Source organism: Rhinopithecus bieti, unplaced genomic scaffold (assembly GCF_001698545.2).
Source record: "Rhinopithecus bieti isolate Rb0 unplaced genomic scaffold, ASM169854v2 scaffold_13400, whole genome shotgun sequence".
NCBI lineage: Eukaryota > Metazoa > Chordata > Mammalia > Primates > Cercopithecidae > Rhinopithecus > Rhinopithecus bieti.
In genome coordinates, this window is record NW_016807991.1 from 5293935 (window position 1) to 5315688 (window position 21754).

Sequence of the window (21754 nt, forward strand, 5' to 3'; positions counted from 1 at the left end):
GAACTCCTGACCTCAAGTGATCCGCCTGTCTCAGCCTCCCAAAGTGCTGGGATTACAGGCTTGAGCCACCGCGCCCGGCCCAATTATTTCATAATAATAGAAATAAAATGCACAGTCAATGTAATGCGCTTGAATCATCCTGAAACCACCTCCACTGCCCCTGTCCCTGGGTCTATGGAAAAATGGTCTTCCAAGAAACTGGTCCTGGGTACTAAAAATGTTGGGGACCACTGGATTAAACAATAGAAATTGATTGTCTCACTGTTTTGGAGGCCGGAAGTCTGAGATCAAGGTGTCAGCAGGCAGTGCTAGGGAAGGATCTGTTCCAGGCCCTGCTCCTGGCTTCTGGTTGTTCCTTGACTGATGGGAGCACAATTAGAGTCTTCACATGGTGTTCTCTCTGTATGTGAGTTTCAGACCAAATTTCCCCTTTTGATAAAAACACCAGTCATATTGGTCACTCCAATATGACCTCCTATAATCACACATTACATCTGCAGTGACCCTGTTTTCAAGTAAAGTCACATTCTTACCTATTGGGGGATAGGGCTGCAACATATGAATTTGAAGGGGGGAACGTCATTTAACCCATGGCAAAAATTATATTTTATAATATATGAAAATCATGTATTAAAATGTTTTCCTTGATCTACAAGGGTTTTTTTGCCCCCCAATTTTTAAAGAAATTCAAACGTTTCGAGGGTCCCTAAAATCATCATGGGCTCTGGCCTGCACCTCCTGGCCCTGGTGGAGAAGTCAGTGCTTGTGCTGCCTACCCCACGGTGGCAACACCAAGGCCCTGGGTTCCCCAGACCACATTGGCTGAAGGTCATTGGCCACCGTCCCCCCAGTCCAGCCCCTCTTTTTCTTTTCCAACCAGGCATTTCCCAGGCCATAGATCTGTTGCGGTTTGAGGCTTTATGACATCTACTTTTGTTGTCACTTTTAGAAAAACCTCTCAGGGAAAGAAGCCTCATCGTATATGGTTTGAAAATAGAAAGGGCTGTGCAAATGCTAAGTCCAGTATAATAATAGTGATGCCAAGTAATTCTGTTTTGAACAAGTTGAACTTGTTAAATCAGACAGATGCCATCTGCACTATTTAAAGCCTGTGCTGGCGATAGGTTTTACACAGACATGCTTGTCGTAGGAAAATTGCTGAATCTCCCAGAAAGTAAAGCGCTTTGCTTTGTATTTGGGCGTATGATGCTTCCTCTCAGGAATGGGATGACTGCTGTCCCTGGGGAGCAAAAGCATATCAAGCATGTATTGAGCATCTCCTGTATGCTGAGTACTTTACATTTGGCCTCACAGCTAATCCTCACAATAACTCTGTTACTCAGATTTCACAGGAGTTAAAGCCTGAGTTCAGAGAGGTTAGGTAACTTGCCTAAGGCCACACAAATGTGAAATGCAGCGAGGATTTGAACTCAGGACCTCTGACTTCCCGGGTTTCACTCTTTCCAATACATCTCTGGATAATGTGGAGAGTCACTGACCCAGGGCTTGAAACTCAAGGGCATCCCTTGATTTCTTTCTTTCCTATGAGAGCGGCAGGTGAATTAAAGCTTGGCCTTCAGCAGTAGGGACATGGTTGGCAAAAAGAACTTCCTGAGAGCAGGAACATCCAGGAGAACCTAGGCTCTCTCTCTCTCTCTTTTTTTTTTTTTTTAAACAAAGTCTTGTTCTGTCACCCAGGCTGGTGTGCAGTGGTGCGATCACAGCTCACTGCAGCCTTGACTTCATGGGCTCAAACGATCCTCTTGCCTCAATCTGAGTACCTGGGACCACAGGTGCACACCACCATGCCCAACTAATTTTGAAAATTATTTATAGAGATAGTGTATCACTCGGTTGCTCAGGCTGGTCTCGAACTCCTGGGTTCAAGTGATCCTCCTGCCTTGCCCTCCCAAAGTACTGGGACTACAGGCGTGAGCCTCTGGGCCTGGGCCTGGACTCTCTTTTGTGATGGATTAAAAACCATTTCCCCTCAATTCTGCAGATGGTGATTATCGTAGTTTCCTAGGGTTGCCATAAAAAATGACCACAAACCAGATGCCTGAAACTAACAGAAATTTACTCTTTCCCAGTTCTGGAGACAAAAGTCTGAAATTAGAGTGTCTGCAGGGCTGTATTCCTTCCAAAGCTCAAGGGGAGACCCCTCCCTGCCCCTTCCTGGATGCTCCTGGTGGACGCTGGCAGTGCCTGGCCTTCTTTTTCCAGCAGATGCATCACTCCACTCTCTGCCTCCTTCGTCACATGGACTTCTCCCCTGGGTGTCTGCACGTGGCCTTCTTAGAAGGACCCCAGTCATTGGACTTAGGGCCAGCCTGATCCGATATGACCTCACCTGAACTAATTACATCTGCAAAGACCCTATTCCCAAGTAAGGCCTCTTTCTTGCTTTCTTGCTTTCTTGCTTGCTTTCTTTCGTTTATTAAAAAATAAGTTTATTGGCCGGGCATGGTGGCTCACACCTGTAATCCCAGCACTTTGGGAGGCTGAGGTAGGCGGATCACGAGGTCAGGAGTTCGAGACCAGCCTGGCCAACATGGTGAAACCTCGTCTCTATTAAAAATACAAAAATTAGCCAGGCGTGGTGGCACATGCCTGTAATCCCAGCTACTTGGGAGGCTGAGGTAGGAGAATCGCTTGAACCCAGGAAGCAGAGGTTGCAGTGAGCTGGGATTGTGCCATTGCACTCCAGCCTGGGCAACGAGAGCGAAACCCTGTCTCAAAAAAACAATTTATTGAGGTGTATTTTTCATAAAGTACACTAATATTAAAGGTAGAACTTGATGGAGTTTCACATATGGACAGATTCACCTACCGAGATTAGGTTACATAGAATATTTCTAGTACACAATATTTCCTGTGTTCCTTCAGCAGAAGTCATTCTTAGTCGCTAAACCTAACTTCTATGCTGGCTTCTATCAGCATTACTTTTGCCTGTTCTTGAACATCATATAAATGGAGTCACAGAGTACATTATCTTTTTTTTTTTTTTTTTTTTTTGAGACAGAGTCTTGCTTTGTCACCAGGCTGGAGTGCAGTGACACAATCTCGGCTCACTGCAACCTCCGCTTCCTGGGTTCAAGTGATTCTCCTGCCTCAGCCTCTTGAGTAGCTGGGATTACAGGTGTGCGCCATCACACCCGGCTAATTTTTTGTTTTTGTATTTTTAGTAGAGATGGGGTTTCACCATGTTGGCCCGCTGGTCTCAAACTCCTGACTTCAGGTGATCCACCCACCTCAGCCTCCCAAAGTGCTGGGATTACAGGCGTGAGCCACGTGCCCAGCCCATAATCTTTTTTATTTGGCTTATCATGCTCAACATTGTGACTCAGATTCGTCTATGTCATTGCACATAGCAGTAACTTCATGAAAAAAAATTTTTTTTATGTCCATAGGTTATTGGGGAACAGGTAGTATTTGGTTACACGAGTAAGTTCTTTAGTGGTGATTTGCGAGATTTTGGTGCACCCATCACCTGAGCAGTATACACTGCACATTACGTTTTGTCTTTTATCCCTCACATAAGGCCGCATTCTGAAGTTCCAGCTGGACATGAATTTTGGAGACACTCTTCAGCCTACAGTGATGGAGCCCCGAGCACGTGGCCCACACTGGGCAGCGCCCGGCTCCACACAGGATAATTGAGTCCCTGTCCTCGAGGACTCAGGACTCCGTTCGGGGTTTCAGGCTGGCCACTCACAACCACACCCGCAGTGGGGCAGGAGATTCAGAAAGTGATCTGGCTCTTGTAGCACAGATGGAGAAGGAGAGGTGTCTCCAGGAGGGGCTGAAATGGGTTGAGGTCCATTCCAAAGTCTCTAGTTGACCTGGCAGGACCCCCGGCTTGTCTTGACATAGGTTGTTTGTGCCCTGGGGTCTCTGGTTAGAAGCTAGGACAGGCGCCCAGTTTTTCTCCACCTTGCGTGCCTCCTGTCATGATGGGAGCCCTAGAGCCCGGCCTTAGCTGCCCTTGCTGGTCTCCAACCCTGACCCTGCAACAGTGGAGGTTTCCCTGCCTCTGCACTCTGTCCTTGAAATATTCATTCCAGGCCGGGTATGGTGGCTCACACCTGTAATCCCAGCACTTTCAGAGAACGAGGCGGGAGGATCACTTGAGCCCAGGAGTTGGAGAACAGCCTGTGCAACGTATTTTCTACAGAAAATTTTTTTAAAAATTAGCTGGACATGGTGGCTCATACATATGGTCCCAACAACTTGGGAAACTGAATTGGGATGATCGCTTGAGCGCCGGAGGTTGAGGCTGCAGGTGATCTCGCCGCTGCACTCCAGCCTCTGTCCAGGGTGGCAGAGTGAGAGCCCTTCTCTCTCTCCCTCTCTCTCTGTATATAAAAAAATATTCATTCCTGTCAAAGGAGCGTCCATCCTGCCCCTGTAGATCAGCATGGAAAGCAGCTCCACGATCTTCATCTGGACTGATTTCAGAGCCCAGCAGACATCAAATCGGCATGTTTCTTCTTGGGGTGAGCCCAGGCATTCTCGGTGGGAGCACATCACTGCCAAAAGGGCAAACACTGGTTCTTAAACAAGCATAGTAGCGGTGAGAACGTCTAAGAAACTTCCTAGATGGGCCATAATGAGAAAAGGTTGATGTGCCCTGGTCTAACCCAAGTCCCTGTGGCTGCTGCTTCAGCCACATCAATATCAGTGCTGAACACGAATGCAAACAGTGCTGATGTCACACAGGTACCGCTGGCCACGCACTTTACAGCTCTCTCTTCGTTCAGGCCTCACGATAGTAGCTGCCCTTATTTCTTAAAAGACAAGACTGGTGAACACAGAGAGGCTCAGTGACCTGCCCAGGGTCACACAGCTCATAGGGGGCTGAGCTTCTCTCATCTCTTTGTGTGGTACTGGTAATGGTAGTGAACCTTGATGTGTTTTGGACGGATGAAAAATACTCCTACCTCCTTCTGCCTGAGGATTTTTTGAGCAAACGAAGCAGGTGGCTTTTAAGTCTCTTCTCTTTCTTCTTTGCAATCTCACAGAAGGCTGTCGTGCATTCAACTTTGTGCTCCAAAAAGCCATGTCCAAGCCCTGGTCCCCAGGACCTGTGACTGTAACCTTATTTGGATATAAGGTCTTTGCAGATGTAGTCAAATTAAGAGGAGGTGCTGCTGGATTTGGATGGGCCCTGGTTCCATGGCTGGTGTTCTTATAAAGAGAGGAAGGTGGACACAGACACACACAGGGGAGAAGGCCGTGTGAAGGTGGAGGTGGAGGTCGGGGTGAAGTAGCCACGGGCTGAGGAACACTGAGGGCTGCTGCTACTTCCGGAAGTTGGGAGGGAGGCCTGGGGGAGACTCCTCCAGAGTCGGAAGGCACTGGCCCTGCTGCCGCCTTGCTGTCTGACTTCCAGCCTCCAGAGCTGCCAGAGGAGAAATGGGTGTGGTTTTAAGCCACCTGGTTTGTGGAGATTATTTCAGTTGCCTAAGGAAACTAACACAAAAGTGGTGGCATTTTTTATTTTAAGAGTTTTATGTTTGTTTGTTTTTGTCAAAGTTGGCCTTGGGCACTGAACTAAAGAGTGAGAGGACAGACTGGATTGTGTGTACGTGTGTGCATGTGTGTGTGCGTGTGTGCATGCGTGTGTGCAAGAGTGTGCATCTGTGTGTGCATGTGTGCATGCATGTGCATGTGTGTGCGTGTGTCCGTGTGTGCGTGTGTGCTTGTTTATGTGTGCATGTGTGTGTCTGTGTGCATGTGTGCATGTGTCTACGGGGGTGTATTTACATGTGCACGTGTGTGCGTCCATGTGTATGCATGCATGTGTGTGTGTGCATGTGTGAGTGCCTGTGTGCATGTGTGTGTGCGTGTGCATATGTGTGTGTGCATGTGTATATATGCATGTGTGTGTATGCATGTGTGTACATAGGCGGCTCATTCCCCATTCCTGTCATCTGCCTTTTGTCCCCTGCACTTCTGTGTCTGCTTTGCCCCCACCTGTCATCCTGACTAGTCCTCTGACGTGTATGGGGCTACTGCCCTTTCTTTCCTTAGGAAAGGTGGAGGTGGGAGAGGAGGATGGCTGCAGAGGGCGGGTGGCCATTGAGGGTTTCTGTTATGCCTTCTCTAGTGGGCAGCTCACCAGGCTCAGAAGATGAGGAGAGGTGGGGTTTGCAGACCCGAGCGGAGCCCAGGTTGGAAAAATCCTTCATTGAATTTCTGTTATGTGCAACCATAAAGACCTTGTATAGGGATAAACAGAGCTTAAACAGGGCCGGCAAAGCCACGGTGAGAATCAAAGGAAACCGAATTAATATGTTTAAAAAAAGGTCAGCAGCTTCCTGGAGAAAGACCCCCAGGACTGTCTTTGTGTGAGAAGATCTGCCAGCCGAGGGGAATCCATCTCAATAGAAGTTTGCAATGAGAGAAGCACGACCTATGACGGCTAATAAATGTCCCTGAGAGCTGAGTAGTAATCAACACAGGAAATGAATTCTCCAAAAATAAAAGCAACACTGGTATCGATGGTGAGGTGGAGGGCTGTGGTGGTGGCAGTCACCTCCTTTAAGATCCTGGGAAGGATTTGTTCTCAGGAAGCCAGTGAGAATTCACCGGAGTTTTAATACCTGGCCAGTTCCCAGGCTTCTGTGGGTGGAATTCATTTTGGCACAATACGGCCTCTTGGGAGGAAATAGAGAGACAGACTGGGAGAGGCCTGGCTGTGCCTGGGAAAAGGCCTCTGTCACTTGTGTGGTCCCTGGACAGAACCTAGCCAGGCTCTTGAATGGAATTCCTCTGCCTGTTTCAGCCCCATGTGTTGCCCTTCAGCACACATGCAGTAATGCACAGACATGCCTGACACGTGCAGATAGGGTCGCATGTGCAGATAGGGTCACATGTGCAGATAGGGTCACATGTGCAGATAGGGTCGCATGTACAGATAGGGTCACATGTGCAGATAGGGTCGCATGTGCAGTCGTGGGCACACATGCAAATGTGATCACATGTGCAGTTATGGGTATGTGTGCAGTTGTGGGTATGTGTGCAGTTATAGGCACACGTGCAGTTGTGGGCACATGCATATGTGGGGACATGCGCAGATGTGGGGACATGCGCAGATGTGGCACCTGTACAGTTGTGGGCACATGAAGATATGTTCCCTGACTGCTCAGGGAAGGTGGATGTGAGGCCTGGGGCCGAGGGGCAGGGATGTCCACTAGTAAGGGCCTCTCTGCAGATATGATAGCACATGCAGTTGTGGGCACATGTGCAGTTGTGGGCACACATGAAGTCATGATGAACATGTGCAGATATGGGCTTTCCTAGATGTCTGTAACGTGTGTACTGGATGGGGTAGGCTGCCAGCTCCATCTTCCCACCCGATCCACTCCCCACCATTTGGTCTGCTTGGGGTTAGGGTTTGGGAGCCTGGGGTATTGCAGAGCCTGCCATCTTTGCCCGTGGGCCTACTGGCAGGGCCTTCCTGGGAAGGTCATCTTGGCCGGTTCTGTGGCTCACCTCTAGCTTCTCCCACTTAGGATGCCCCCTGGGGCCGGCCTCATGGAGCGGATCCAGGCTATTGCCCAGAACGTCTCCGACATCGCTGTGAAGGTGGACCAGATCCTGCGCCACAGCCTGCTCCTGCACAGCAAGGGTGGGTGCCAGGGGGGTGGGGGTGCCCTCTACCCCAGGGAGCCAATGAACTGGGTGCTGGGTGGGCCCTGGAAGGGTGGGACACCTGAGGTGTGGCTGACTTCTCTTGACAGCAGCTCTTCTGGCTCTTCGGGGCCCCAGTTTAGGCTTTCAGGGGGAGGACTAGGGGTTCACTCCCCCCGACCCGGCAGGAGGGTGCTGAGGACAGTGGAGGTCCCTGGAATCCCAGCCTCTGGGATCCACAGTTCCAGGAGTGAGGCCACGTGGGGAAGGGTCCCTGGGTGGCCCCCTCCAGTCCCTGTGATGTGAGGAGCAATGAGCTGGGGGCTGCAAACCTCATTTCTGCCTCCTCAGAAAACGCTGGGGATGCTTTTAGGTGGGTGCATGAGGTCTGCCCATCCAGGCGGCTGCTGGGTAGCTGTTCACACCAGCTCCTCATTGCTCCTGAATCCCCTGAGGAGGCTGCGGGCAGCCCAGGCCCGGGATGACCTTGTGGGTGGGTTGTGCTGCTGGTGAGCTTTAAGGTAGGAAGGTCTGGCAGCAGATTGTATGGGAAGCTGCCTCCTGCACCCAGGCCTCCCTCCCTGGGCTCCTCCTTGGACCCAGGCCTTCAGCAAGGTGACCTCTCCCTACAGTGTCAGAAGGCCGGCGGGACCAGTGTGAGGCGCCCAGTGACCCCAAGTTCCCTGACTGCTCAGGGAAGGTGGAGGTGAGGCCTGGGGCTGGGGGCGGGGATGTCCACTAGCTAGGGCCTCTCTGTCCAGCCCTGCCCCTAACCTAGGCACAAGCTGGTAGAGGCCAACCTCAAGGAAACGGCTTCTCTGCTCAGTGCATCCACCCCACCCATCAACCCAAATCCCCCAGGAGGAGTCGCCCTCAGGTGTCGGTGCTTTCTCACAGCAAATGATTAAATCTCCGAGTGTCACCGCCAGCAAGCAGAGTCCCCCAGAGACTCAGAGGAGTGGCCCTGGCCGCCCTGTCCCCGCTCCTCCTGGCCCAGCCAAGAGCTGGACACAGAGTCTTCCTGCCCCATCTCTGGGGCCACCGCTGGCTGCATGAAGTCTGCCCCTGTAGGAGCTGTCCACAGCCATGAAGGCAGCCCCCCGCTGGTTCTGAATGCGCTAAGGGGTGGGCAGTGGTGCCACAGACCCCTTCCTCAGTGACCATCTGGGATCACTGCAGGTGGATCCTGCCATGGCTCCAGCCCTGGCACCTTGGCCTCTAGCCCAATCCTGCTCTGGTAGTGGGGAGACGGGGACCAAAGGGAGAGTAAGACAGCCAGGACTCCTGGCTCTTTGCCCCAGACCTTTGAGCCAGCGTTCTCTCTCAGTCCCTCCTCTTTCCAGACATGAGGGCTGGTGATCCTGCCCCTGCCATCTCTGGGGTCCTTCAGGCAGGTCCTTGTTCTATCTCTTCTCTGCCCTGTCCCCTGTTGCATCAGTAGGGCGGGCCACATGGGCCCCATCCTTGACCTCAGGGCCCCTGGGGTGCACGTGCAGGGGAGCCCCCGAGGGTTGGTGGGGCTGGCGCAGCCCCCTGCACAGCCTGGCCCTCTCTGCAGTGGATGCGTGCCCGCTGGACCTCTGACCCCTGCTACGCCTTCTTCGGGGTGGACGGCACCGAATGCTCCTTCCTCATCTACCTCAGTGAGGTCGAGTGGTTCTGCCCCCCGCTGCCCTGGAGGAACCAGACGGCTGCCCAGAGGGCACCCAAGCCCCTCCCCAAAGTCCAGGTGGGCCTGGGAGGTGGGTGGGCTGGTGAGGGGCCGGCATGGCTGGACATCCTTAGGGACAGTGGGCAGAAACCTCTGCCCTGGGGGAATGAGACTGAGTGGCTGTGCCAGGTGTGCGGGCGAGTTCCAGCCCACCCTGCCGGGCAGACAGGAGGCCAGCCTGACAGGGCCTGTCTGTCTTCTTTGAGATGCCACCAAGCTGGGCCTCTTTGCAGGGCAGGTGGGGGGCCTGGAGGTGCCCTCTTAATAGAATAGAATAGTAGTAATAGCAACTGTCACTTATTGAGGGCTTTCTGTGTCCAGACGCTTTATTTGCACTTAAAGTTCCCAGCCATCCTCCTGTGATCATATTTGACAGACGATGCATCTGAGGTTTACCGTTGAATTAATGGGTTTGAGGCGCACAGTTGCTGTGGTGGACACATCTGTCCCCTGCCATCAGAGTTCTGGCTATGATCACCGCCCACTGCCTCCCTGCTGTGGTTGGGATCCCAGGAACTGCTGTGGTTGGCTACCTCCCTGGAAGGGCTGGGTGCCCGTGGTTAGAGCTGGGCTGGGGAGGGTGTGTTGATGGGGAGGGCAGGACTCCCTAGTTTTGGGGGCTGATGAGTCCCTTACAAAGTGTGGGAGAAGCTGGAGCAGGCCCCAGCCTCATGGGAGGGTGCCAGCCCCTGTCCCCAGGCCAGCGGGGAATGATGGTGGCTACAGGTCGAGGGGCAGAGAGAACTGAGGTCTGGACCCCTCCAGGCAGTTTTCCGAAGCAACCTGTCTCACCTCCTGGACCTGATGGGCAGCGGGAAGGAGTCCCTGATCTTCATGAAGAAGCGGACCAAAAGGCTCACAGCCCAGTGGGCGCTGGCTGCCCAGCGCCTGGCGCAGAAGCTGGGGGCCACCCGGAGGGACCAGAAGCAGGTGCGTGGCCCCTGCCCCCTCATATGCAGGAGTTGAGAAAACTCAGGGGCCCCACTTCCAAGTGGGCATGGAATAGGTCTTCAAACAAGCTGTAGTGGGCTTCTGAATTTGATCAGAGGGAGCGAGGGGTGGAAATGCAGAGTCAGGATAGATGTCTGTGGTATTGGCCCCTGGCCCTTTTCAAGGTTGGGATTGAATGACAAGCCCCCAAGGGGTCCTGCATTCTGTGTACATCTGGTTCATGTCAGGCAGAAAAGTCATGGTATTGGCCTGGAAATTTGGGAATGTTCTGGGGAGCTTTGTTAGCTCATCCCTCCCTTCTTCCTTCCCTCCCTTTCTTCCTCCCTCCACCCAGTAGATATTTACATGACTCTCACATTGCCCTTTCATTTCTTTCAGAGCCTTTATCATTTCATGAAATTCTCTCTTGTCTGTGTTCACTGTTGTCTACCTCTTCCATCTGGAACATAAGCTCCATGAGGGCAAGCACATGACTATCTTATTCGCCCGTGTCCCCAGTGCCCGATCTGGTCACTCTGGTGCCAGAAAGCACCTGCTGGGGCCCGGCCTGGAGACAGGGTCTGCTGCCAGCTGGTCTCCTGACCAGTGCCCTGGGGAGCGGGGCTGAGAGCTGCTGCTCCTCCCTGCTCACCCTCTGTGTTGCACCAACCCAGATCCTGGTCCACATCGGCTTCCTGACAGAGGAGTCCGGAGACGTGTTCAGCCCTCGGGTCCTGAAGGGCGGACCCCTGGGGGAGATGGTGCAGTGGGCGGACATTCTGGCTGCGCTCTATGTCCTGGGCCATGGCCTGCGGGTCACAGTCTCCCTGAAGGAGCTGCAGAGGTGAGTGCTGGGGAAAGCCACTGGCATTGAGTGGGGCAGGGAGGGGGTGAAGGGAACCCCTCCCCTCCCTCCCAGGGGCCGTGGGAGCCCCTGCTCCACCTGCAGCTCCCATGGCCCTGAGGCTCTGAGACCCTGGGAGGCCTTCTGGTGTTCTGCGGGACATCGCCACCCCAATTCCCCTCCTTCTGCCCGGTCTTGGGGGATGTAGCAGGGAAGTGTATTTGCATAGCTCTGTCTGGCCAGGGCCTGGCTCCTTCTCTGGTGTTTGTGCTCAGAGACTGACACGTATTGGCTTGTGGAGTTGAGCCACGTCTGCAAGCCATTTGAGCCCCTCTGCCTGCCATCCTGGAAGGCTTGGTTTCTCTTCTGGAACTGGGCTCCTTCTTGGGTCTACTTTAGGGTCTGGAGACCAGTAAGATGTGGAGGGTGAAGGGAGTGGGTGGGTGGTGCCTATCCCTTACCCAGTGCTGGGCTTTTCAGGGTCCCTCAGATGCTGTGGGAGGTGGAAGGGGAGTGATTAGAGGCTCCCCTGGGTGCTTGAGGGTAGGATGGGGTGAGGCTGAGAGTGTGGGGATACCAAGGGGGTAAGAGTGTGTGATTGGGTTTATTTTTAACCACTGTTTCTGTGGGATATAGGAATACAGATTTTTCTCCCTTTGTTAATATTTATTATATGATATTTGATGCATACAAAGTCTATTTAAAGTATGTTGTGAAACACAAGAGTCAAATCACCTCCCATGTGTGACCTTCCACTTAAGATCATTGTCACCAACGACTCTGTGTCTGGTGTCCGCCGATCTCTCTGCCTCCTCCCCAAGCAAAACCTTAACTTGAACTTTGTGTATATTATTACTTTGCTTTTTTTTTTTTTTTTTTTTTTTTTTTTTTTTTTTTAATGGAGTTTCTCTCTTGTCACCCAGGCTGGAGTGCAGTGGCGCGATCTTGGCTCACTGCAACTTCCACCTCCCAGGTTCAAGAGATTCTCCTGCCTCAGCCTCCTGAGTTAGCTGGGATTACAGGTGCGCGCCACCACGCCGGGCTAATTTTTGTATTTTTAGTAGAGACAGGGTTTCACCGTGTTGGCCAGGGCTGGTCTCGAACTCCTGACCTCAGATGATCCACCTATTTTGGCCTCCCAAAGTGCTGGAATTATAGGTGTGAGCTACTGTGCCCAGCCTCTGCTATACATATATTTTAAAATCTTATTTATTTTAAAATAGAGATGGGTTTTCGCCATGTTGCCCAGGCTGCTCTCAAACTCCTGGGCTCAAGTGATCTGCCTGCCTCAGCCTCCCAAAGTGCTGGGATTAGAGGCACGAGCCACATGCCCGGCCTACTCTGCTATCTAACATAGAACTTATTCCTTCTATCTATCTATATGTTTGTACCCATTAACCAAACCAACCTCTCTTTATCCCGCCTCCTCACCACATTTGATGAGATTATTCCTCAGGGTCTTCCTTAAAGACCCCAAAATTGTTTGCATGTGAATCAACTTTTCTTCATTAGCCCATTAACTTCTACTCAGGTGGTTTTCAAGTGGTTTCCTTGTGTGTCTCCCCAGAGCCTGCCTACTCTCTTGCTGGTCTAATTGGCCTTCTCTCCACTAATGCTGATGCTCTGTGTAGTACAGTAGTGTTGGAGAGCAGAGAATGCTGATGAGGACACAGCCATGGCAGTCTTAGGTCACTAGGGCCCAGCAAAGCGCCAGTCTTGGGCAGCTCCTTAGTTCCTACACTTCTTCCCTGCAACTCAGAGTTTGCCAGTAACTCAGGAAGAACGTCCGTGACTCTGATCAGAGGAAGGAGTCTGGACCAGTTGTTTTGAGTAGTGGGAGAAGGAGACTGGGTCTGGGTTGTGTTGCTTAGGAGTCTGCTAAATGACCCAGTGCTTTGAAGGTTTTCATCCCCATCGCCTGAAATTCACAGCGCTGGAGTCATCCTTTTAAGTGAATGCATTCAATGGATAGGCTCAGTAAAGATGAAAAAGTGTCTCCAGAGAGGAACAGCACATGTAAGTGAGGCTATGGGGCAGAAGCAGGTTGATGTCAGAGACTAAAGAGGCAGCTGCGTGCTTGTGGCTGTGTTGAGAAGCACCGTCCAGGTCGAGGGTGGGCTCTAGGGGAGGAAATCCCCACCTTGAAATAGCAGGTCCAGGAGCTGCAAGGAACCCGGCTGGGAGCTGTCCCCGAGTGCTAGTGCTGAACCCACAGAGGGGCTCCCAATGCGGGGAGAGGGAAACAGCACATCCCTCACTCTGGCTCTCACCCTGGTGACACCTTGTTGTCAGATCCAGCTGTTTGCACTGTGCAGGCCACTTTAGAGCCAAGTGTGGGGCCCCCTCGCTTGCCTGCACCCACTGCTGCACACTGAACTGTGTCCACCCCTGGCTCCCTCTGAACAGAGGGCCTGGAAGAGGCATCGATGCTGTCTGTGGAGCAGAACGCTGCAGAGGCAGTTAACATTTGCAGATTATGGAAAGAGGTGATTTTTCCCTGGCCTGGAAGCTTCCTACAGGGAAGTCAGAAGGGGCAGGGCTGAGGAGGAGGGAGAAGAGAAGGGACCTGGGTTGGGGGAAGCTAAAAAGGTCTTGAGCAACTTGTGAGTGGCACAGCCAGTGGCTGTGGCTGACCATGAGTCAGACCTTCCTCAGCAGAGCAGCTAACAAGGGTCTAGTGGCCCTTGATGCCTGGGTCACCAGAGACCCCAGGATGTAGTGGGAAGAATTCTGGGGAATGGGAAGAATTCTCAAGGAATGAGAAGGCATCTCCTCTGCATTCATGACAGCCCAATGCCACCCGTATCATCTTTCTGTAAGAAAGGCAGATATCTGACGAGTCTCCTTGAGAGGTGGGAATGGAACTCAATTGTTCTGCATCTCAGCCCATGCTGGGTTTCTGCTCTCTCGCCTTACCCTGAGCTCTTACTTTCCCAGAGCTCTGCATCCTCTTCTGGTCTCTCCCCTGGGCCCAGCACTGAGCCTGTGGTCAGGACAGTTGCCAACACCTGTCTCAGGGCCAGAGCAGGGACAATGGGGGTGGCTGCACTTGGGAGGCCCTGAAAGTGAGGCCCTGGTAAAAAGTGACAAGATCAGGAAATGCCCTTTCCTTTACTATTGATTGTACTTTACTGCCTTGTTCTTTACTATTCATATGCCCTCAGACATGCACACATAGAGACCCACATGCACACACATGTGAACACCCATTCACTTGCATGCACACGTGTGTGTATACATTCATGCAGCCTCTGCATGCACCCGTGCATACACGTGCATATCCACCACATGTGTGCACATACATGCATACTCACCCACTCACATGCACACTCATGGACACATACTCATAGCCTCTGAACCCACACGTGCACACCCACACATGCACACCCACTCACACACCTGAATATGCACACACTCCACATACACACGTGCAAATGCACGCTCCTGCATGTGCAGACATGATGCATCTATACAGACACGCATGCACACTCTCTTGCACACACATGCACATCCACAGCCCACAGGAATCAGTGTTTTTTACCAAGCAAGGCTCCATTTCCTCTCAGGCTCTTGCAGATCTGAAGGAGCTCCAGGGAGAGGTTGCCCCATCTCTGGTTTGCAGCTTGTTAAATGGGTAGGACCAGGACTGTGCTTAGATGCCCTGGCCCGTGGTCCCCTGTGGGGTGAACGAACGATCCTGCTCAGACAGGGCAGAATGGTGTAAACAGCTCAGCGACCTCAGGGGATCTTCTTAGGAAGGTGATTTCTAAATCTGCTACCAAATGCAATTTAAAAACAACTAAAAGAATAAAAATAAAAACCAAACCACCCTCCCCAGGAGAATTCCCCAGTTATGCCTACAAAATTTACAGCATCAGCTATGGTGGGAATACATTCAGGGTGGGGGTTCTTAACCCTGGCTGCAGCAAAACCACCTGAAGCACTTTAGAAACTTACCAGTGTTTGGGCCCCAGTCTAGGCATCTCTGACTTCATTCATCTGGGGCGGCGGCCCAGGTAACAAGTTTAAGCTCCCAGTGATTCTAATGGCCACCAAAGGTTGCGAATTGGAAAAGCTTGAGGCTGTGGCTTTTCTAAGCCCCTCAGCCCAGGACACAGTCTGGGTGGCGGTGGGGCTGGGACATTATAGAATGCATGGCTTCTTCAAAAGGCCTCATCTGTGTCCCTAGTGCAGTCCTGGAGGATGGGATTGGGGCCCCAGGCTCAGAGCTCTAGAAGAGATGTAGAAAGAATGGGAGGATTCATCCTGAGTCCTCCTCTGCACTCTTGAGAACACCCAGGATACCCTTGGTTGCTGGAGTGTGGCCTAGTTGGGGGGTCAGGCCACAGAGGCACCCCGTGGAGGTGGCCCAGATGGTGGGGCCTCTGGCATCCTGCCCAGGGCATCAGGTGGGAACCTGCTGGTCTGAAATGCACTTTGTGCCACGCCCTTTCTTGGAGGTACTTTCTTCCTTCTTCCTTTGTAAAGTGGGGGCATTGCATTGGTCCCCACAGTTGGCGAGGTCAGTGACAGATGTGAGGCCAGGGTGGAGGTGCAGCTGTGAGCTCCCAGGCACATTCCCTGCCGGGTCCTCTCTGATACATAAACGCAGGCCTTTCCTCACAGCGGAGATGTCAATGCAGCTTGAGATGTGGATGAGCCTCCTAGAGCTGCCGTAACAATGGAGCATGCGCTGCGGGGCTCACACAGCAGGAGTGAACGAACTGAATCCTGGCGCTGGAGCGTGCTGCAGGTCCAAGAGCAAGGTTTTGGCAGGGCTGGGGCCTCCTGAGGCTGTGAGGGAGTCTCTGCCCCAGGCCTCTCTCTGGGCTCCTGGTGGTTTCCTGGTGAGGAACTTGGTGACCCTTGTCCTGCAGCTACATCTCTACAATCATCTCTGCCTTTGCCTGGTGGCCTCCCTGTGAGCGTGTCTGTGTCCAGATGTCCCCTCCCTATAAGGACCTATTGCATTAGGGCCCACCCTAATGCCCTCATGTTAACTCCATTACCTCCGTAAGGACCCCAGCTCCAAATAAGGTCATAGCCTGAAGAATTGGGGGTTAGGACTTCAATATATCAATGTGGGGGGCGGGGGACACAATGTCAACCCATAGTAAGATGGCAACCATTGTAGCCTGGATGGGGCCCTGGGCAGAGTTCCCACCGAGTAACCGTGAGCCCTTCAGGGAGAGGCAGAAGCACGCAGGGCCTCACCTCTCAGCCCTGGGAGCCGTTCTGTGGGAGCAGCACCAGTTTAATTTGAAAACAGGTCAACCGGATGTGAAGGTAATCTGAATTCCGAGTGTCTCGGCTTGGCTTCTGTGACAGAAACATCTCCCTTGGCTGGCGAAATGACCCGCATGGGAGGCGGCGGGACAAAGACGCAGCTTGTACGTTTGTTGTAGTTTATTCACAGATGTTCATGGCAGATGTCCTGGCCACTGACGGAGCAACAAGCCTGGACGGATGAGCCGGCCCTGCTCCTCTCCTCGGGTTTCGGTGTTTCAATTAACCTGCTCACTGGAGTGACATTTGGGGCAATGTGCAGGATCCACATCTGCCTTTGCTGCTGCAAGATGCTTCCGGGGTGAAGGAGTTGGCACGAGGGAGCCATGCGCTCTGTGATGAGATTGCAGTGAGGTGATGTCAGCCAGTCCCCGCCTGTGCCCCGCTGTGCATGGAGGGAAGGAAAAGTCAAACCTGAGCGTCTGCCCAGCCGTTGCATCCTGAGATGGCCTCGTGCATGCACAGGTCCAGGGTGGGCATTTTAAAGTTAAGCCTTTCCCTTTCTGCTTTCCCAGAATCAGCTGTGCTCATCAATTTTATTTGCATAATTTCAAGCATCATTAATAGTACATGGCATGAGGAAAAATTACTGAGCTCTTCCTCCATCCATGAGTGAAATTGGGTTTAGTAGAAAATTAGTTGACTTAACCGGCAAATGATGAAAGCTTAAGAGGAGAATGTTTAAATAAGGAGGACTAGGAGAGACAACTCCTGGCTGTCAAGCATGCAGCCAGGCTGGAAATCTGCCTCCTGCCTGGGGCCCAGTGCCCAAAGGAAAGGCTGGGGAGGGTTCCCAGAGAATGACGAAGGTGGAGACTCCATCTGCTTCCTCCGGCACAGTCCACGGTGACCAGCTGAGGCAGGTCTTAGGGTTGGAACCCAGAGATCAGATCTGGATATGACTGGCACAGACTGGTCTGAGCTAATGCAAACTGGGCACAGCTGCTGGAAACCAGCTTGAGCTGACCAGAGCCAGGCTGAACTGGGCAGCTCAAACCAGCTCCAGGGCAGAGGATGCTGCCCTTCTCTGAGGGGAGGGGAGAAAAGCACTGGGTTTGGGGCACACGTTGAAACAGAGGTGCCCCATGGAGGCCACTGGGTGATGGGCCCAGGGGAGGTGTGGCATGGAGATGGAGTCTTGGCCGTTGAGAGTTGTTGAACACAGTGTGGATGAAGTTGCCAAGGGATGGGAAAACAGGCTTGAGGGGCACAGACTTGGGAAATATCAACACAGAAAGTCCTCTTACAGGCAAAGGAGACTGAGGAGTAGCCAAGAGCAAGCAAGATGTGGTCATGGGTGCCCATGAGAAGATGCTTCTAGAAGGATGATGTGACCAGCAACACATTGCTCATTGAGAAACCAAGTAAGAAAGAGACTGAAAAATGTCCAAAGAATTTGGTCCTATGGAGCTGAGTGGGGCAGCTCACTCCTGTAATCCCAGCACTTTGGGAGGTCATGGCGGGAGGATTGCTTGATACCAGGAGTTCAAGACGAGCCTTGGCAAGATAGTGAGACCTGGTCTTTACCAAAAACAAAANGTGCACATACATGCATACTCACCCACTCACATGCACACTCATGGACACATACTCATAGCCTCTGAACCCACACGTGCACACCCACACATGCACACCCACTCACACACCTGAATATGCACACACTCCACATACACACGTGCAAATGCACGCTCCTGCATGTGCAGACATGATGCATCTATACAGACACGCATGCACACTCTCTTGCACACACATGCACATCCACAGCCCACAGGAATCAGTGTTTTTTACCAAGCAAGGCTCCATTTCCTCTCAGGCTCTTGCAGATCTGAAGGAGCTCCAGGGAGAGGTTGCCCCATCTCTGGTTTGCAGCTTGTTAAATGGGTAGGACCAGGACTGTGCTTAGATGCCCTGGCCCGTGGTCCCCTGTGGGGTGAACGAACGATCCTGCTCAGACAGGGCAGAATGGTGTAAACAGCTCAGCGACCTCAGGGGATCTTCTTAGGAAGGTGATTTCTAAATCTGCTACCAAATGCAATTTAAAACAACTAAAAGAATAAAATAAAACCAAACCACCCTCCCCAGGAGAATTCCCCAGTTATGCCTACAAAATTTACAGCATCAGCTATGGTGGGAATACATTCAGGGTGGGGTTCTTAACCCTGGCTGCAGCAAAACCACCTGAAGCACTTTAGAAACTTACCAGTGTTTGGGCCCCAGTCTAGGCATCTCTGACTTCATTCATCTGGGGCGGCGGCCCAGGTAACAAGTTTAAGCTCCCAGTGATTCTAATGGCCACCAAAGGTTGCGAATTGGAAAAGCTTGAGGCTGTGGCTTTTCTAAGCCCCTCAGCCCAGGACACAGTCTGGGTGGCGGTGGGGCTGGGACATTATAGAATGCATGGCTTCTTCAAAAGGCCTCATCTGTGTCCCTAGTGCAGTCCTGGAGGATGGGATTGGGGCCCCAGGCTCAGAGCTCTAGAAGAGATGTAGAAAGAATGGGAGGATTCATCCTGAGTCCTCCTCTGCACTCTTGAGAACACCCAGGATACCCTTGGTTGCTGGAGTGTGGCCTAGTTGGGGGGTCAGGCCACAGAGGCACCCCGTGGAGGTGGCCCAGATGGTGGGGCCTCTGGCATCCTGCCCAGGGCATCAGGTGGGAACCTGCTGGTCTGAAATGCACTTTGTGCCACGCCCTTTCTTGGAGGTACTTTCTTCCTTCTTCCTTTGTAAAGTGGGGCATTGCATTGGTCCCCACAGTTGGCGAGGTCAGTGACAGATGTGAGGCCAGGGTGGAGGTGCAGCTGTGAGCTCCCAGGCACATTCCCTGCCGGGTCCTCTCTGATACATAAACGCAGGCCTTTCCTCACAGCGGAGATGTCAATGCAGCTTGAGATGTGGATGAGCCTCCTAGAGCTGCCGTAACAATGGAGCATGCGCTGCGGGGCTCACACAGCAGGAGTGAACGAACTGAATCCTGGCGCTGGAGCGTGCTGCAGGTCCAAGAGCAAGGTTTTGGCAGGGCTGGGGCCTCCTGAGGCTGTGAGGGAGTCTCTGCCCCAGGCCTCTCTCTGGGCTCCTGGTGGTTTCCTGGTGAGGAACTTGGTGACCCTTGTCCTGCAGCTACATCTCTACAATCATCTCTGCCTTTGCCTGGTGGCCTCCCTGTGAGCGTGTCTGTGTCCAGATGTCCCCTCCCTATAAGGACCTATTGCATTAGGGCCCACCCTAATGCCCTCATGTTAACTCCATTACCTCCGTAAGGACCCCAGCTCCAAATAAGGTCATAGCCTGAAGAATTGGGGTTAGGACTTCAATATATCAATGTGGGGGGCGGGGACACAATGTCAACCCATAGTAAGATGGCAACCATTGTAGCCTGGATGGGGCCCTGGGCAGAGTTCCCACCGAGTAACCGTGAGCCCTTCAGGGAGAGGCAGAAGCACGCAGGGCCTCACCTCTCAGCCCTGGGAGCCGTTCTGTGGGAGCAGCACCAGTTTAATTTGAAAACAGGTCAACCGGATGTGAAGGTAATCTGAATTCCGAGTGTCTCGGCTTGGCTTCTGTGACAGAAACATCTCCCTTGGCTGGCGAAATGACCCGCATGGGAGGCGGCGGGACAAAGACGCAGCTTGTACGTTTGTTGTAGTTTATTCACAGATGTTCATGGCAGATGTCCTGGCCACTGACGGAGCAACAAGCCTGGACGGATGAGCCGGCCCTGCTCCTCTCCTCGGGTTTCGGTGTTTCAATTAACCTGCTCACTGGAGTGACATTTGGGGCAATGTGCAGGATCCACATCTGCCTTTGCTGCTGCAAGATGCTTCCGGGGTGAAGGAGTTGGCACGAGGGAGCCATGCGCTCTGTGATGAGATTGCAGTGAGGTGATGTCAGCCAGTCCCCGCCTGTGCCCCGCTGTGCATGGAGGGAAGGAAAAGTCAAACCTGAGCGTCTGCCCAGCCGTTGCATCCTGAGATGGCCTCGTGCATGCACAGGTCCAGGGTGGGCATTTTAAAGTTAAGCCTTTCCCTTTCTGCTTTCCCAGAATCAGCTGTGCTCATCAATTTTATTTGCATAATTTCAAGCATCATTAATAGTACATGGCATGAGGAAAATTACTGAGCTCTTCCTCCATCCATGAGTGAAATTGGGTTTAGTAGAAAATTAGTTGACTTAACCGGCAAATGATGAAAGCTTAAGAGGAGAATGTTTAAATAAGGAGGACTAGGAGAGACAACTCCTGGCTGTCAAGCATGCAGCCAGGCTGGAAATCTGCCTCCTGCCTGGGGCCCAGTGCCCAAAGGAAAGGCTGGGGAGGGTTCCCAGAGAATGACGAAGGTGGAGACTCCATCTGCTTCCTCCGGCACAGTCCACGGTGACCAGCTGAGGCAGGTCTTAGGGTTGGAACCCAGAGATCAGATCTGGATATGACTGGCACAGACTGGTCTGAGCTAATGCAAACTGGGCACAGCTGCTGGAAACCAGCTTGAGCTGACCAGAGCCAGGCTGAACTGGGCAGCTCAAACCAGCTCCAGGGCAGAGGATGCTGCCCTTCTCTGAGGGGAGGGGAGAAAAGCACTGGGTTTGGGGCACACGTTGAAACAGAGGTGCCCCATGGAGGCCACTGGGTGATGGGCCCAGGGGAGGTGTGGCATGGAGATGGAGTCTTGGCCGTTGAGAGTTGTTGAACACAGTGTGGATGAAGTTGCCAAGGGATGGGAAAACAGGCTTGAGGGGCACAGACTTGGGAAATATCAACACAGAAAGTCCTCTTACAGGCAAAGGAGACTGAGGAGTAGCCAAGAGCAAGCAAGATGTGGTCATGGGTGCCCATGAGAAGATGCTTCTAGAAGGATGATGTGACCAGCAACACATTGCTCATTGAGAAACCAAGTAAGAAAGAGACTGAAAATGTCCAAAGAATTTGGTCCTATGGAGCTGAGTGGGGCAGCTCACTCCTGTAATCCCAGCACTTTGGGAGGTCATGGCGGGAGGATTGCTTGATACCAGGAGTTCAAGACGAGCCTTGGCAAGATAGTGAGACCTGGTCTTTACCAAAAACAAAAGAATTAGCTAAGTGCGCCAGTGGTCCCAGCTACTCAGGCGACTGAGGCAGGAGGATCACTTGAGCCTGGGAGGTCGAGGCTACAGTCAGCCATGATCGTGCTACTGCATTCCAGCTTGGGTGACAAAGCAAGACTCTGTCTCTAAAAGATAAATAAATTCATAAAGACAGATTAAAAATGACTATTTATTGAACACCTACTATATACCAGGTACTCAATATGCCAATGAGTTAATTAGACCTGCTACTGTTTTGGTCATTTTTTAAATTTTTCCTTTCTGGAAGAA

General features: G+C 52.3%; 1 protein-coding gene across 3 annotated transcripts in view; it reads left to right on the forward strand.

Moving 5' to 3' along the window:
- MGAT5B (alpha-1,6-mannosylglycoprotein 6-beta-N-acetylglucosaminyltransferase B) overlaps nt 1–21754 on the forward strand; it is an 89718-nt gene that overhangs the window by 30353 nt on the left and 37611 nt on the right. For all 3 annotated transcript variants that reach the window (XM_017884928.1, XM_017884929.1, XM_017884926.1), the window contains 5 exons: nt 7518–7633; nt 8268–8341; nt 9194–9364; nt 10112–10276; nt 10951–11120. In XM_017884928.1, coding sequence (XP_017740417.1) covers nt 7518–7633; nt 8268–8341; nt 9194–9364; nt 10112–10276; nt 10951–11120 — 696 coding nt within the window. The remainder of the gene's footprint in view (nt 1–7517; nt 7634–8267; nt 8342–9193; nt 9365–10111; nt 10277–10950; nt 11121–21754) is intronic.